Raw genomic sequence first — 11,723 nt, forward strand, 5'->3', positions numbered from 1 at the left:
ATCCATGTTACAATCGATAGTCCTTGGATTTACCAGCTGTTTTATAAGCCGACTCGTTTTTATAACCTGTGAAATTATAAAATATTTGTATTTTAATAGAAAGATTGCCTTTCATATTTGGCACGCATGTTTTGATTGAGTATATATATATTTGATCAGTCAGAAATCCAGTCAGATCAATTCCAAATTGCATGCTGAAGCATATGTATGTATGTAATTCGTTGCGGTCACCACACATAACATTTATAAACATATACACACACAGCTCTCGATCAAAATGCTGCGCGGGCCGAAGATAGTTTACCTGAGTCGATGGTATCACAGGGAACGAGCATTGTCGTCAGTAATTCGACGGTTATATGTAACTCAAAAATTGGAAACTTCAAAATGCACATTGCCTTTAATAAAAAACTGCAATATTCTACAAGCTACACATGAAAATAGTCGAGAAAACGAACCAAGAACTAACTCTTTGGATCAAAATAATCAGAATAAAAACGCCGAATCCTTGGATCGTGCATATAATGTGCTCAAGCATACGCTGCCCAGGCTATTTATCGAGCCTCTTGACTACTCCATCTATAGCCCCAATCTGATATTCCAGAACAACATAACTGGCAAGCATACAGTGGGTTTGTATCACTATGTCAAACAAATTGCGATACTCCGCACGGTGGGTCACTTGAAGTATGCTTATGTCAAATTTGAGGTACTTAAGATTACCAAACATCCGGAAGATAATACAGTGCGCTTCAGATGGCGAGTGCGAGGCATATCGGGCCTGAAAGTAATGTTTCAGTTCTGGAAATACAAAATTTGGCAACTGCAGGAAATACTAAAAGATCAGGAGGCATGGTACGATGGATATTCGATCTGCTATCTGGGCGAGGATGGTCTAATTAGCAAGCATATCGTTGACAAAATAATGCCAGACGAGAGTCGCGAAGTCGTTGATAGCAATACGAGTTCACAGTTGCCAACTGGCTCCTTAGCGGCGACGACAACACAAAAACTGAATTTTCTTTATCCACATAAATAAATATTAATTCCTATAAATTTAGTAAATTATATATGCCAGTTGCTTTATCAAATAAATTATAAAAATGTTATTTTTTAAGTGTGTTACACAAAACTGTTACTATCGTACAAAATTATATTTATTTATTATTCATTGCTTAAATGTATACATGGAACCCTTTCTAATGTATTTGTATGGACGCAAGCGAATCCGCTTGGTGAATGTGCTAATGTAGGGCTTTTCCTTATTGTACTCTCTTGTCGCCTGCATGGCTCCTTCTGTCTCAAGAAATATGTCGAAGCTATAAATCGTGCGGAAGAGCTGCGAATAAAGCAGTCGATGATTCTTCTCCAATTGCTTGGGCCGCAAAGAGTTTGTCCAGAATTCCATCATCTGCAAAAGTTTATGATATTATAATACACTTACATATTATATATTCTAATATGGGCTCACCTTAATAGCCGCATTGTTCATAGCAGTATGTCGTCCATTCCAATGGACGCTTAGAATCCAGAGTGGTATTTCCAATGGGTAGTTACTGGGTATACGAATAAAGCACTCCATTTTAGCGGATCCACGCACAATTACCGCCCGGTAGGAGGTGTATGTAATGCCATTGGCAGGCGATAAGTTGTTTAGTAAATCCGAATTTTGAATATTGAATTCTTCGTGAGAGATCGCGGTCCACTGCACCAGGCTACAGGATAAGCCTTCTGGGTAGATATTCTCCCTTAAAGTGTACATATCGACATCCTTATAGGTCAAGCCTCGAATTTGCTGATTTAAGCGTAACCAAGAGCGCCAACGTTTTGAAATTCGTTGAAATACTTCTATTATCCACTTGTGTAAATTTAATTCGTGTTTGAAAAACTTCTTCTTATCAATGGTCGCTATGGAGCACATGCTTTGCAGCCAGCAATATGGTTTTCCGTATCCATTTTTAACCAGATACTCCATGCACTCTTCCTCGTTAAATTGAAGTTGCGTAACTGAAATAAAAAAAGCATTTGCATTATAAATTAAATATTTTCAATCAAGACTTTTGACATTTACCTCATATTCGATGCCTGGCACAGGAATATCGTGGCCCAAATCATCGTCGTATAAGTGCGCAAGCAGATCGTTAGCCAAATTTATATCTCTAATGAAAAGATTTGTAATAGTTGTAATTTTCTAAAGAGATATTGTAATACTAACCCTTGGGCATTATTTGTGAGAGCATTGTTGCTAAATTGTGCACGCACTGTGACACATTTCAGTAATTCCCAATAACGGATCAATAATATCAATTCAGATGACTTATCTGGGCTTTCGATCTATAAATAAAAGATGGATAAGATCTGCATCAGTCATGATCAAAATAAGAATTGCGTTGAAAACAATTCAACGGTCGGCAGCTATTTGCTCGATGAAATTCGTTAACGATGCAAATGGGATTCGCAACACAAAGATTTGATTTAAGTTGAACTTTAGCTGAGTAACGAGTATATTTTGAACTTACAACAAGACTTATGTAAAGTGGATGGGGCTTAAGTAGACGTCCCAATAGATTATCCGGTACACTTTCCATAACATTACTTTTTTCCGCAAAATTTCGACGTTCCTTTAGAGTATTTTCTGTATCCAGCAGCAATTCCTGCATTTGAGCATCATTCTCAAAGCCAACTATCTCCGAATTGAAAGGAAATTCTTTGGCACGTTGCAAAGACTTCAGGTTGATAAATAATATATATAACGCACGTGGTAAATATTTAACAATTGAGTTTAATTTCCATTCAACATCAAGGGATAACTGTAGAGCATCGTGCAAGGGTTTTGTGGAGTCCTGCAGTGTTCGCAATGCAGGAGCGAATGAGAGATATCGTTGTGTCTGACTGAGATTTGCCTGCAGCAGCTCCTGTTTGGAGGTGAGCAAGGCATTGTATTGACTATCAAGCTCTTTACGCAATCGGAGCTCGCATTCCAATCGATATAAATGTGTTTTGTGACTGGACATATCTGAATTCATTTCTTCACCATTAGCAGAAAACTTGCTTGCGTATTCCTTATCCGACAATAATTCTAAATATGTATCGCGACTCTTAAGTTTCTGACAACGAACAATTTCCTTTTTCAGATGACTGACTTCGTACAATAGATTCTGCAGTTGCAGTCGGCTGAGATCAACTTTTGACTTCTGCAAATGCAATTCATCTCGTCCAGATTTAATGTTACGTTTAACTTCCCGATTGGAATGCTTGAGTGCGACAAACATTAATGCACCTGAAGATTGCTTGAAGTCCGAAACATGTCCACTGCTCTTCAATTCGAAGAGATTATCCATGGCTTCTTTTAATTTGACAAACTGAGTGTTTAACACATCTTCCATATTCATATTGCTGAGAGTTGGGTTTTCAAAGATGAAGATTACTGTCCTAAATGCAGCACAAACTCCTCAGTTAATTATTTGTCAAGCAAAAGTCGGCTCGACTAGTGGTTCTTGATATACACCGATTTCTAACTCAATATCGATAGTTTTCCACCGTGTATCGAGACTTGATGCGATATTTCACACCGATGCCTTTTTGTGGGAACGAATGGGAAGTGAAGCTGTGTAGTACCTGGTACTTGAAATAAAGTAGTTAATACACATGAAAGATGATCTTAAAAAATAAGCTGGCCACTGTTTTGACCTCCAAATACCCACAAATTTTTAATAAAATATATTAAAAACTAAGCATATCGTTAATGACAAAATATTTAAATATCACTAAACCGGCCTTCTAAATATACTTTAAAGTACTCGTTCTAAATATAGAATTCTGCCCATCCCTAACATTACGTTCATTCATTATTATTATTCTTAAATTCAAATAGTTTAACTTAAGTTAAAGAATATACCTCGTAACAAGACTTATCTTATATTAAGCTCTAATTTATATCTAAAAATGCTGCGGTCCGTGTACCAAAGAGTCAATGGATTTAAGAAATTTATTCCAACTCGCCGGCTGCAGCAGACTCTTGTGGAAAGTCAGTCCAAAGTATGCAAGAAATAAGCAATCTTACATCAGAATTGGTATTTAGTAATAGTTTTTACGCTTTAGCAAATACCATTACGACCTCCTCCTGCTGAACTAAAACAAATAAGTATTTCGAAATCCGATAAAACAGTTGGCAAATGGTTTCTCGGATGCGGCGGCATGGTTTTCGTTGCTGTTGGGCTTGGTAAATTACACTAGAAAATGAGAAATTGAAAAGGTGTTTAATACTGATTGATCATTGTTTAATATAAAGGCGGTGTAACCAGGCTAACAGAATCAGGACTTTCAATGGTCACTTGGAAATTAATGGGCGAACATATGCCGCGAAGTCAGGAAGAATGGATTAAAGAGTTTGAGAACTATCAACAGTATCCTGAATTTAAACTGTATGTCTTTACATATTTTATTCTTATATTATATAATGTGTATATGTCTTTCCAGAAAGAATGCCAGCATTACTTTGGAGGAGTTTAAATTTATCTATATGATGGAATACATGCACAGAATGTGGGGTCGTGCAATTGGGGCATTTTTCCTAATCCCCGCCACATACTTTTGGAAAAAAGGCTATTTTTGTGCAAGAACGAAGAAGATGGTACTCGTGTTGGGCACTTTAATTGGCCTCCAAGGTTTAATGGGCTGGTATATGGTGAAATCTGGGTTGGAAGACAGATTTAATGATCCAAATGATGTGCCGCGAGTATCCCAGTATCGGCTAGCTTCACATTTGGCCGCCGCATTCGTTCTATATTCGCTATTTTTATCTAACGGATTGTCGAAACTGTTACCTTCCGGTACATTTACTGTTTCTGCAGCAAAAAGGGTATTTAATATTAAGCCCTTGTCACACTTAACGAAAGGTTTCGTATTCTTAACAGCTATCTCAGGGGCATTTGTTGCTGGTCTAGATGCGGGATTAGTTTATAACTCCTTTCCAAAAATGGGTGATAATTGGGTACCGGACGATATCTTACAGTTTAAACCTGTACACAGAAATATAACAGAAAATCCATCGACAGTTCAGTTTAATCATCGTATATTGGGAATTACAACAGTTTCCCTAATAACAGCTTTATATCTGATAACGAGAAGCCAGAAATTACCCAAGCGTGCAAAGTGGGCGATTAATGCAGTTACAATCATGGCCTGGACGCAAGCCACCTTAGGCGTTACGACATTACTTACCTATGTACCCGTTCCTTTGGCTACAGCCCATCAATCTGGATCATTATTACTACTCAGCTTTGCTGTGTGGCTCTCGCATGAGCTGCGTTTTCTAAAATATGTACCAAAATAAATGCAAATGTATGTACAAAAAATAAATGTTATCCTTATATACTCAAGGACAATAAATTAGGTGTGCATTTTTATTTTCAATAATTCGTAGTTTTTTATGTCTTGTTTTTTCTTCGAAACAATTTATTTCTAAGAGCAATAATATTCAATCATAAAAATTGAGAGCATTGTAATGCAGCAGTTGACGTTAGAAAAAAAAACATAAATAAAAACAATTGGGTCAAAATTAAAAGGAATAATTAAGCGAACATTTAAAAGGCAATAAGTAGTATTAAAATGTAAAAAGCCAAAAAGGAAAAAAAAACTTGAGTAAAAAGCCAAAAAGGAAAAAAAAACTTGAGTAGACCAAAAATTATTAATGATTATATATTATTTATATAATCATAAGAATAAAGGGAGAATGGGAGGTGAAAAGAGATATAGAGGAACACAAAGAATAGAATGGAAAATTATATATATATCGGCTTACCTACAATTACTATGACATGTTACCTTACCACTATTTGTAACATAACGCGCTAATAAATTCTAGCTACCCCTACACCTGCTGGTACAGCAGTAGTTGAAGTTGCGAGAGAAGTCGAGAAGTTAGTCTGTTTGTCATCTTTGGCCACACAACTGTTATAAAAAAATATTATGTGTAAGATTTATAAATAACACGAAAAGTTCCTAGAAGGTCAACCAGACGATATAAGCTTTTGGAAATTTTCTACAAATTTTTTGCTTGGTCTTGCTGGAGATTCTTTCTACAAGTTTTCTTTCATCCTCCGCGCATTTCAATTTTTATACTTTACAGCATTTATATGATATAAAATTTTTATTTCGAAAATACATAATATATAAATTTTTCACACATATTTTAAAATTTTCACGCGTCTTACTTACTACATATTTTAGAACATTCAATTCAATAACTTTAACTGAAAAATTCCACATTAGAACAAAAATATATTTTCGTGATTTTCTTTACATTTTTCAGTAATCTTCACAAGTACTCATTTGTTTCTATAACCACTGTCAAAAGTGCAACTTTGAACTGTCAGTCATTCAGATTTTAGGTTTACTTACAGTTAATTATATTTATTATTAAAAATCATAATAGTGCATATCATATAATGTTTAATATTAAACGCTGAAGAACTTGGAACACATACATCGTTCGATCATTGATTAGAGTCAGCAGTGGAAACTCTTCATTTAATGCAGGCCATCGGAATCAATAATTTTTACCTGAACCACCCTGTGCCGATAAACATATGTTTTCTACATAAGTACAATTTTTTTGTCTGAAGTTCCAAAGAGCTTGCATATTTCATAAAACAAAAATGTCTCGATTACTGTTTTCCACGCGAAGATTATTACCGAAAGTAAGTTGTTAAAACTATTGAAATCTATTCACAATCTAATGTTACAATTTGCAGCAAGAGTTCTTGCTTGCCGGCACCTGCATTGCGAGGCAATCCAGAGGAAAAGCCTCAACCCCAGTGAACACAATTGTTATGTTTGTGCCGCAACAGGAGGTACATATATACGCATATATATATCTGTAATATTTGTATGTTAAATAATCGAGTGCTTCTTGTTTTCTTATGTCAATAATGTTTGATCAAGGCTTGGGTTGTCGAGCGCATGGGTAGATTTCATAGAATTCTCGATCCCGGCCTCAATATTTTGGTGCCCATTGCTGATAAAATCAAGTATGTGCAGAGCTTAAAGGAAATTGCGATAGACGTTCCTAAACAAAGTGCGATTACATCCGATAATGTAACGCTTAGCATAGATGGCGTGCTTTACTTGCGGATCATAGATCCCTATAGAGGTTTGTTATTTCACAATTACGTTTGCATTACTCTTAATAATGTTTAATTTACAGCTTCATATGGTGTTGAGGATCCAGAATTTGCCATTACTCAACTAGCGCAAACAACAATGAGATCGGAACTTGGCAAAATGTCGTTGGACAAAGTGTTTCGGGAAAGAGAATCCCTAAATGTTAGCATTGTCGATTCAATAAACAAAGCCAGCGAGGCTTGGGGAATTGCCTGTTTGCGCTACGAGATTCGCGACATTCGGGTAACTATTATTTTCAATAACAAATCTTGTACTCTGATTCCAGAGGCATAATTCGTGTGCAAATTTTGACTAACTCGAAAATGTCCGAGTCAGATGAAATTTTAGAAAAATCGCAAAAAGCGTTGTCTAATGTAGAAGCTGTTTTGAGCTGAGATCGGAGTATTGGGCAATCGGTTACTTTCGAGTGCAACCTTCTTACTTGTTTTCCTTTTTAAAGCTGCCAACTAGAGTTCACGAAGCGATGCAAATGCAAGTTGAAGCGGAAAGAAGAAAACGAGCAGCAATCTTAGAATCTGAAGGTGTCCGTGAAGCTGAAATTAACATTGCCGAAGGCAAAAGAAAATCGAGAATTCTTGCATCCGGTAAGTTCAAATTTCAATTTAAAATAAATCAATTTAAGACAAGCGCCACGAGATATTTATATTTATTTATTTACATACTTATAGAGGCTGAAAGGCAAGAGCACATCAACAAAGCCAGCGGCGAGGCTGCTGCCATGATAGCAGTTGCCGATGCTAGAGCTCGAAGTCTTCACGCAATTGCAAAATCTCTGGGACATACGGTATGCGGTATTATACATACATATATATGTAAATAGCCTAAAACATACTCTCACACACACACAAAATTAAATTCTTATAGGACGGTAAAAATGCAGCATCTCTTACATTGGCCGAGCAATATATTGAAGCTTTCAAGAAGTTGGCAAAATCAAATAATACAATGATCTTGCCATCGAATGCCGGAGATGTAACTGGACTTGTTGCCCAAGCCATGGCCGTTTACAGTACTGTATCTAAGCAATATGTCGATTCTTCAGCCCAAAATGGAGACTGCTTAAGTAAGAAAGTTGAGTTCAATGCGCTAACTGAGGAAAAGGAAAATGTTAAAATTAACGTTGAATAAAATTAAATTTTATTACAAAATAGCAACTATATCCGAAGTTTGTTTGATTCCGTTTGTTTGTTGTGAACTAATAATGTTATACATTTTTGAAATATTTAAAAACCTTTTCTTTGATTAATTACAACTATAAACAAAAGTGATTCCAATTCAAATTATAAATCCGTTCGTAAATATGTTAGTTTTTTCTCAGTTTTCAACACTGCCTGCCGACAGCACGCCGTTTTCTCGTTAGTTGCTATTTCCAATCCTTGCTTGTAGGTGGCAGCTTTAGTTTTCCACTCCAAATCAGTTTGAGAAATCGCATTTTTAGGTTCCGACATACGTTTAAAAAAGAATAGGTCTAAGGCAAAAAGAAGCGCACATATAAAAGATAATGATCCGATTACATAACTGAAAACTGATACATCATCTTGCAACTGTTCCACAATACTAAATGTTAATAGCCCTGGAAAAATTGTAGAAAAAATAATTATAATAATAAAATTAAATAATATAATTTTCAAATGCAGGCTTTTTAATTGGATTGGCCTCTAAATTAATCCTACATTTAAATTTTGAATCAGGCTTTTGTGTCGAAGTTCACGTAACAATAATATGAATTAATAAATCATATGTATTAGATTAAAAATATGCTTATATTGGTACTTGCCTTGTGTAGTGAAAAATATTACTCCAAAACTCAATAAAATAATCTCACATATGTGATAATTGGAGTTCTTTTCAGTGAATCTAAAAAAAATAGTAATTCTTGATTTGTATAATTTTATATTATTACACATAATCGTAATTACCTGCATATCAATAAAATCATTGATATAAAAATATATCCCGTGAAAGTCAGTAAACTAAATTCATCAGCTTCTTTCGTTAATGAAAGCGTATTTAGAAGCATCCATTCCGTAAGCCTCTTTTGATTACTTGTTAGTAACCGCTCAGAATATTTATCAGATAACTTTTTTAGGATCAACGTTGCGACAGTAAAAATCTATTAATGAATCATAAAACGCACAATTTATTTCACACAAGAAAGATTTAGAAAACATCATATGTCTTCGCCATTTTCACAAAACTTTGATTTATTTTACTGATGGCGTTGACCTTGAACTCGATTTACCATTGAATATATTGTTGCACACCCATTACTGATTACTAAATCCATATAAATATAGGTACTTACTATTTGTAAAACTTTAAGGCAAATACAAGCAGCAAACTTCATCTTAAATTTTAGTATGAATTTAGAATTCTGCAGTTGAAGAGACAAACGAAACTTGAGTGAATGACAATAAAAGTGCAAAGTTAGCTTTTGCACTTGGCTCATGCAAAAGACAATATGAATGTTTGTGAGAATTTGCATTATTTTGTAAAACTCACACACTTTTTTGTTAATTGCAGCCTACATATATATATGCATATGCATATGCACATGCAGGTGTATGCAATACAAGGCTTGCCCGAGGCATGTAAGATGGATTTACTAAAAAGTTAAGTTAAATATACTATTTAAAAAAAACTGTTTTATTTATAAAGAATATGAACACGTTAAGGTCATTACATTTATGAAAACATTGCTGGTGTGTTGAAAATGGATTTAATTTATTTTTATAAAAGTTTCACTGTCAACAATCCTAAAAATATCTTCACGAAAATTAATCAAGTTCTCATTAAAACAATTACTGCTCTCATTATGCAATTTTGCCATAACAGGCTTAATATTTTGCAATCTGGGCAGTGCTGGCTAATTTCTGTAAAAATATTCCATCTGAATAAAAAAATAATTTATATATTATTTCATAGATTTTTAGCTTTGAATATATGCATTACATGAGTAGTTCCCAGCATATGGGCTTGCCGCCTTTTGTAACCCATTTGCCACTTCTTTTCCATGCTTTCCAATGTATCTTCAAACATTTCCTTTTGGGTTAATAATTGATTTGTGCCACAAAAGTAGCTTAAGACAAATCTAGCTTGTAAATCCATCATTTGTGCGGCACACACATAGAATGGTAAGCCGATTAATGCCATTGTTGGATTGCGTATATTAATGCATTGCTTATAAAGCATTTGCACATAATTCTCCTCAACATATATACCCGACGTGACACTGAGAAAGGGGAATGCATACTTATACCCAGTACAAAAGAATATTGTATCAAATTTTGTGTAAGATCCATCTACGAAATATGCGCCATTTTCATCCAACTCTTTGACATCTGGTTTAGTTTGAACATTTTCGAAAAAAATGGATTTCGAAATGCCTTCCAAGTGATGACTAAGTGTAACATTTTTGGCTGATTTGGATATAATATTCGACAAGTCCAAAGCACTGGGTCCTCCACCAATAACCAACACACACTTTCCTACATTAATGATATACTTATCACTGTCAGATGTATCTCAAATGAGAGGAGTTATAGTTACCTTGAAATATCTCGCTATTTCTATAATCATGACTGTGCAAATATTCGCCACGAAATAGATTTGCATTCTTAATTTGACTGTAATTTGGTGTATGATAATGTCCATTTGCAATCATAATATTATCAAAATAACATATGCGTACAGTGTTTATCAATAGATTCTTGACAATAACCTATATATGTAGGAGGAAAATTAACATTAAATTGATTTCATTTTTTTATTCATTAATTTACTTACTTGCCACTTGAGTTTTTTTCTGACCACCCTTATGACATATGTATTAAATTGAATAAACTTTCGTAATTCGAAATGATCGGCATACTGATTTAGAAAGGCACAAATATCTTCAGATGGGAGATAAGATTTCCGGTCTGCGCCTATCTCAAAATCTGGAAATCCCATGACCTCCTTGGGCAAGTTGGTTCTTAATAGATAAGAATTTGATTATTAAAAGAAATAAAAACCTAGTCTAATGTTAATATAACTTGATGTAAAAATAAACCAATAAATTAAAAATAAAGTTTTTTCAAATTTTAAATATATTTCTTTTAATGTATTTCATATATTTTTTAAACTTCATGTGACATTTGATCATTTTCTATTTTGTTTTGTTGTTGTTGTTTTTAATCACTTACCTTAAATTTTCATACATGCTGCTGTGCACATCGATACCATTAACAGTCCCTGTGTTCTTGTTATATGCCCATGTTCCACCGATCTGATGTGAGAGTTCAAAAACTGTAGGATTTAAATTACGCTCCTGTGCGCGTCGAGCACAACAGAGTCCTGCGGTTCCAGCACCAATTATACACAAACTCATTATTTCAGCTTCAGCTTGAAATTGATCCGCGTTCACAGAACGAACATCAGCGAAGTTTACATGAATCTTTATCAGTTATGAGCTTTGTGTACACATAAGCTGTAATCTACACTTGAAATTAAAATTACGTGAATTCCGATTTTTGCTTTCGCTAATAAGTCGCCATATA

At 34.6% G+C, this 11,723-nt stretch overlaps 6 protein-coding genes across 7 annotated transcripts; 3 read left to right on the forward strand and 3 right to left on the reverse strand.

Moving 5' to 3' along the window:
* The first annotated feature begins 111 nt into the window (after window positions 1–111).
* Window positions 112–1,101, forward strand: LOC6559341 (uncharacterized protein C6orf136 homolog). 2 transcript variants are annotated; one of them, XM_032734746.1, is made up of 2 exons: window positions 112–209; window positions 266–1,101. In XM_032734746.1, exons 1-2 carry the CDS (start codon window positions 192–194, stop codon window positions 1,037–1,039), a joined length of 792 nt encoding a protein of 263 aa, XP_032590637.1. In that variant the 5' UTR covers window positions 112–191; the 3' UTR covers window positions 1,040–1,101. The 2 variants fall into 2 exon arrangements, with proteins under 2 accessions (XP_032590637.1, XP_032590638.1); XM_032734747.1 differs by having other exon boundaries at window positions 112–205.
* Window positions 1,102–1,120: 19 nt separating this feature from the next.
* Window positions 1,121–3,476, reverse strand: LOC6559342 (THO complex subunit 5). Its single transcript, XM_032734745.1, is given in 6 exon segments — window positions 1,121–1,411; window positions 1,472–1,986; window positions 1,989–2,007; window positions 2,072–2,159; window positions 2,216–2,334; window positions 2,520–3,476. Coding segments are annotated over 6 exon segments (1,857 nt in total). The 5' UTR covers window positions 3,393–3,476; the 3' UTR covers window positions 1,121–1,168.
* Window positions 3,477–3,853: 377 nt separating this feature from the next.
* Window positions 3,854–5,415, forward strand: LOC6559343 (cytochrome c oxidase assembly protein COX15 homolog). Its single transcript, XM_001987012.2, has 4 exons — window positions 3,854–4,038; window positions 4,102–4,222; window positions 4,292–4,424; window positions 4,480–5,415. The coding sequence occupies exons 1-4, from the start codon at window positions 3,946–3,948 to the stop codon at window positions 5,333–5,335; spliced, it is 1,203 nt and encodes a 400-aa protein (XP_001987048.1). The 5' UTR covers window positions 3,854–3,945; the 3' UTR covers window positions 5,336–5,415.
* Window positions 5,416–6,378: 963 nt separating this feature from the next.
* On the forward strand, window positions 6,379–8,335 carry LOC6559814 (stomatin-like protein 2, mitochondrial). The gene is made up of 7 exons (XM_001987013.2): window positions 6,379–6,701; window positions 6,756–6,854; window positions 6,946–7,153; window positions 7,208–7,407; window positions 7,625–7,769; window positions 7,854–7,969; window positions 8,050–8,335. The coding sequence occupies exons 1-7, from the start codon at window positions 6,660–6,662 to the stop codon at window positions 8,311–8,313; spliced, it is 1,074 nt and encodes a 357-aa protein (XP_001987049.1). The 5' UTR covers window positions 6,379–6,659; the 3' UTR covers window positions 8,314–8,335.
* Window positions 8,336–8,340: 5 nt separating this feature from the next.
* On the reverse strand, window positions 8,341–9,532 carry LOC6559815. The gene is made up of 4 exons (XM_001987014.2): window positions 9,491–9,532; window positions 9,105–9,298; window positions 8,963–9,042; window positions 8,341–8,758 (listed from the first exon to the last, which is right to left on the reverse strand). Exons 1-4 carry the CDS (start codon window positions 9,530–9,532, stop codon window positions 8,466–8,468), a joined length of 609 nt encoding a protein of 202 aa, XP_001987050.2. The 3' UTR covers window positions 8,341–8,465.
* A 339-nt stretch (window positions 9,533–9,871) lies between these two features.
* On the reverse strand, window positions 9,872–11,608 carry LOC6559816 (senecionine N-oxygenase). Its single transcript, XM_001987015.3, is given in 5 exon segments — window positions 9,872–10,075; window positions 10,138–10,673; window positions 10,735–10,906; window positions 10,972–11,158; window positions 11,370–11,608. Coding segments are annotated over 5 exon segments (1,251 nt in total). The 5' UTR covers window positions 11,555–11,608; the 3' UTR covers window positions 9,872–9,904.
* Between the last annotated feature and the right edge of the window lie 115 nt (window positions 11,609–11,723).

The sequence above is a fragment of the Drosophila grimshawi genome, unplaced genomic scaffold, assembly GCF_018153295.1.
Source record: "Drosophila grimshawi isolate 15287-2541.00 unplaced genomic scaffold, ASM1815329v1 contig_1369, whole genome shotgun sequence".
In the NCBI taxonomy this organism is placed as follows: Eukaryota; Metazoa; Arthropoda; class Insecta; order Diptera; family Drosophilidae; genus Drosophila; species Drosophila grimshawi.